The following is a 5007-nucleotide window of genomic DNA, read 5'->3' as shown; positions in this document are numbered from 1 at the left end:
TGGGAGTTTGGTTTTTGAGTACCAGAACGGAATGAGGATCTCTTAACTCTTCCACACACACAGGTTTCACTCATGATTTATCCAAAATTTCCTTTATTTTAACATCACCATATAAGATTGCAATTCTGTTGCCATAGTTATTAAATAGATGGATATCACATATCATGCATGGTTTTGCTACAAATCTCTTAGAAATCTACTTTTGGGTCCAGATCTATCTTCTGTCCAGCTCTGAACTAGAAAAATAATATCTTATAGACTACTGCATTTGACTGATGTGAATTTCTGAAGTAGTAAATATATCAGAAAACTGACTAGCTAGTGTTTGTTAAAGCATTCAGCAGTTATAATACCCAGAAACCTGCTGATGGTTTTAACTATTTAATAGTTTCAGTATTTAATCCTATTTTAATGTTTGAATGTGTAGTAGGGTTTAAATTATATATTGTTTTTAGTGTTAGCTGCTTTGAGTTTCTTTTTAGAAACATAAGGTGAGATGATAATAATATTTCATTAGAGCTCATGCTAACTTACAACATTATCTGCTTTCTTGTATAGCAATAACTTAAATATAGTTTTAAATGGGAATCGACTTTACGTGCTGTCCTGGACATATCAAAAAGCATTTCCATAGATCTCTTTACGTATTGTTTCCAACTTACAGTGAACTTATTGTTATTGTGAACCGTATCACACTGTTTTCTGGACTGAGAGTGTGCAACTTACATAAGGTTATTTAATGGGTTTCATGTCCAAGCAGGGTTGCTGACCTGAAAGCTGCCAGGTTCGAATCCCACCTGGGGAGAGTGTGGATGAGCTCCCTCTATCAGCTCCAGCTCCATGCGGGGACACGAGAGAAGCCTCCCACAAGGATGGTAAAAACATCAAAACATCCGGGCGTCCCCTGGGCAACGTCCTTGCAGACAGCCAATTCTCTCACTCCAGAAGCAACTCCGGTTGCTCCTGACACGAAAAAAAAAAAAAAATGGCCAAGCAAGAAATATGAGCTGACATTACCTCCACAGCAAGAAGCTAGGGGTAATGGACTAAAGGCCATTTGGCCAGTTCATATCTAAAATAAGCAATAGATTTCTCAGCAGCTAGTACCATACATTAGGAACCCCGGTGGCAAAGTGTGTTAAAGCTCTGAGCTGCTGAACTTGCAGACCGAAAGGTCCCAGGTTCAAATCCCGGGAGCGGAGTGAGCACCCACTGTTAGCTCCAGCCAACCTAGCAGTTCAAAAGCATGCCAATGTGAGTAGATTAATAGGTATCGCTCCGGCGGGAAAGTAACTGCGCTCCATGCAGTCATGCCAGCCACATGACCTTGGAGGTGTCTACGGACAACGCCTGCTCTTCGGCTTAGAAATCGAGATGAGCACCAATCCCCAGAGTCAGACATGACTGGACTTAACATCAGGGGAAGCCTTTACCTTTATCATGTCTCCTCTCAGCCTTCTCTTCTTGATATTCACTCCAAAGTAGACACTCTCAGCCCTGAAAGAATATTCTGAACAAAGGGTTGCATTGAAGCAATCGTTTATTGCAATCTATGTGACTAACAGAGACTGGATAAAATACTGTGGCAATGTGATCCCAGGAGTACTGAAGATTCAAATACTATATAAGTAATTGCTCGGTTTCTCAGCAGAGCCACAAAACTGCTTTCTGCATGGTCCTCTCCGGTCATGTCACACCACTCTTCCCCTTGTGAAAACCCTGGCCCACCAATCCCACCCTGAAGTTTTCACCCGGAACTGGATCTCCCCACCCGTTTCTTCTCTATACACATGGATCTCATTCTTCCCGGTCCCAGAGAGGAAGGTCAAGTTTTGCCCTCCACACGACACCACCATTTTGGCATTGGCCGGCACTGTTGTGGGCTCCCGGGGCAACTCGCTTAAGGTCTTGTTGAGGCATCTCTGCATCTCCTCGGAGCCATTCTGGGACTTTAGATCCTCGAGGACATCTAGGATGCTGGTCCGATTGAGTGGGAATGTCTGGTGCCCAAGCCTTGCCAGGTGGACTTCTGCACTGGCCCCGTGTATGAATACGTAATACACCTTCCCGTTGGCCAAGACAACTCCAATTTTGTTTTGCCCCTTCCCAGAGCGAAAGACCTGCTTTGTCCCATTGCACAGAATGGCCATCAAGGCATTCTTCTTTACGATGGCCGGCTCCTTAGAGAACTCCTGGGCAGCTTTATCCAAGCAGATCTTCATGGCTCCCCCATGTGGTTCTTGCCCCTTGGCCTCCAGCAGGGCTGCTAGAGTCAGATTCTTCGGGACACCTGAGACGGCTATAGTTATGTTCATCACCCCTTTAATCCTCTCAAACTCTCTTGGGATTGGCTGAATGGGATAAGTATGAACTTTGGATGTGACATAGGACTGGCCCAGTGCAAAAACGATCAATCCGAAGAGAAGGCCGTAGATGAGAAGCAAAGTCAAGATTCTGAGCACCCTGGACCGGGCGGTCTCGCACTCTGGAGACGATTGGCAAAAACAGAAAAGGGCAAATTTTGTGTCCTTGTCAAGCATGTTGCGTAAAGGCACTAAGCTTTCCAATAATCTCTCATGGTCTGAAGTGGTTTGTTCAGGGGAGACGACCATGTGGTCTCCTTCATCCAGGAGGGGCTTAAGGACGCTGCTGTCTTTCATGTTGGACAAGCACTGCGAAGGAAAAAAAAACAGTCTGGAATTAGTGACACCCGTGCCAGGCTCACCACCACACACCCAAAAATGTCATATCAGGTAAAGCTTCTACCAAACAGGAACTGAAAAATGCTTCCACAGATTGCAGCCATAATGGGATCATTGGGTTGCTGTGAGTTTTCCAAGCTGTATGGCCATGTTCCTGAAACATTCTCTCCTGATGTTTCGCCCACATCTATGGCAGCATCCTCAGAGGTTGGGAGGTCTGTTCATTTTCATGGTTTCTTCCTTTCTGTTGAAATTGTCCACATGCTTGTGGATTTTATTTATTTATTTATTTATTTATTCATTTATTTACAGCATTTATATTCCGCCCTTCTCACCCCGAAGGGGACTCAGGGCGGATCACATTACACATATAGGCAAACATTCAATGCCTTTTAACATAGAACAAAGACAAGACAAACATAGGCTCCGAGCGGGCCTCGAACTCATGACCTCCTGGTCAGAGTGATTCATTGCAGCTGGTTGCAGCTGGCTTGCTCTCCAGCCTGCGCCACAGTCCGCAGTCGCTTCTCTGTGTAGTCTGGCATGGCGGTTGTGAGAATGGTCCAGCATTTCTGTGGTCTCAAATAATATGCTGTGTCCAGGGCCAGCTAACACCTCCCAACAAAGGATCCCCCAGGCAAGAAGCAGCCAGGCTTTGAAGCTGCAAGGCCATTCAATGCTAATCAAGCTGGCCAATTGCAACATTCACACCTGCCTCAAACAGACAAGTTCTTTCTCCCACCCTGGACATTATTCCACAGATATAAAAACCCCACTTGCCTAGTTTTTAACAGACGTCACAACCTGTGAGGATGCCTGCCATAGATGTGGATGAAACGTCTGGAAAGAATGCTTCTGGAATATGGCCATACAGACCGGAAAATTCACAGCAACCCAGAATTACATAAATGTAATCATCACCATCCTCTAAGAGATTTAAGGTGGACAAATATGAAAACATGCCAATTTAAAGCATTGTCAGAAGCCCAACATTGAAAAGAAATATGAAACAACTAAGGCTGGTTCTACATTGCAGTCTGGGAACTGCATTATATGGTCAGTGCATATAAGGTAGTTTAAAGTTATGTCAAACTGCATTAGTTCTTCAGTGTAGGTGCATATATAGACAAAGGCTGGTTCTGCAGGCGAGAAGGCAAAAAAAGTAGGCAGATGTAAAAAAAACACTATTGGAAATAATAAATGCAAAAAGATATAGAATACAGCACAGAGCTGTCTAAAACAGAGTTCTCTGCAGCGCTGCGTTTCACCTCTAGGTGGCGCCCGTTCACTCCAAACACCGCAACATTGAGGCACCTCCTTCTCTCTTCCGTGCGCAGCCTCAAATGACAGACGCGCTTGAGCCGCTTTGTTAACACACACAAGAGACAATGGAGAGCGAGCCCAGAATAATCGGCAGCCAATGGGGAGCGAGTTCAGTTACCTCCAGCCAATAGGAAGCGGGCTCGCAATGCCTTTCAGCCAATGGGGAGCGGGTCCAGGTATTAGCGTATGTGATACTGGGCAAAAGGAGGTTAGCGGTCAGTCTGCTCACCGGGTCCTAAAGCCTGCTGGGTTCCGTCTCAAGAAGGTGAGACCCAAGTAAAGGAGGGCGGAGGTCCCTTTAAGAACTTGGGTCATGCAGGAAGACCTAAAAATCCATAATATGGGGTTCTATCTCATTAAAAAAAATCAGACATGCCTCTATTTGTGGTTTTTCACTTTCACAGAGGTCCTACCCCCCTGGGTAAAGGTAAAGGTTTTCTCTTGACATTAAGTCTAGTCGTGTCCGACTCTGGGGGTTGGTGCTCATTTCCATTTCTAAACCGAAGAGCCGGCGTTGTCCGTAGACACCTCCAAGGTCATGTGGCCGACAGGACTGCATGGAGCGCCATTACTTTCCAGCTGGAGCAGTACCTATTGATCTACTCATATTTGCATGTTTTCGAACTGCTAGGTTGGCAGAAGCTGGGGCTGACAGCGGGAGCTCACCCTGCTCCCCGAATTTGAACTGCTGACCTTTCTGTCAGCAAGTTCAGCAGCTCAGCGATTTCACCTGCTGCGCCACCGGCTATGCTGGGAGATGCATTCCCAACATCTGGAGGCTTTAACTTTTCCCATCCCTGCGGTTTTTGCATTTTAATAAACTTTTCTCATGTTTTATGATAGAACCAATTAGGAAATGACATTTATAATCCAGGAACAAAAATTGTGTTACGTAGTATTATCTAGAGCACTGCTTCTTAAATTGTGGGCCCTGGCCTCAATGTTGGGGTCTTGAAAAGTTTGGCATACTACAATTCCCATC

At 45.3% G+C, this 5007-nt stretch overlaps 1 protein-coding gene across 1 annotated transcript; it reads right to left on the bottom strand.

Moving 5' to 3' along the window:
* Positions 1-1522: 1522 nt before the first annotated feature.
* Positions 1523-4072, bottom strand: LOC100558663 (uncharacterized). The gene is made up of 2 exons (XM_003217933.4): positions 3971-4072; positions 1523-2672 (listed from the first exon to the last, which is right to left on the bottom strand). Exon 2 carries the CDS (start codon positions 2658-2660, stop codon positions 1692-1694), a length of 969 nt encoding a protein of 322 aa, XP_003217981.1. The 5' UTR covers positions 2661-2672; positions 3971-4072; the 3' UTR covers positions 1523-1691.
* Positions 4073-5007: the final 935 nt, after the last annotated feature.

Source organism: Anolis carolinensis, chromosome 2 (assembly GCF_035594765.1).
Source record: "Anolis carolinensis isolate JA03-04 chromosome 2, rAnoCar3.1.pri, whole genome shotgun sequence".
NCBI classification, from domain to species: domain Eukaryota; kingdom Metazoa; phylum Chordata; class Lepidosauria; order Squamata; family Dactyloidae; genus Anolis; species Anolis carolinensis.
The sequence above is the reverse complement of the archived record's forward strand: the minus strand, read 5'-3'. Positions and strand labels throughout refer to the sequence as shown.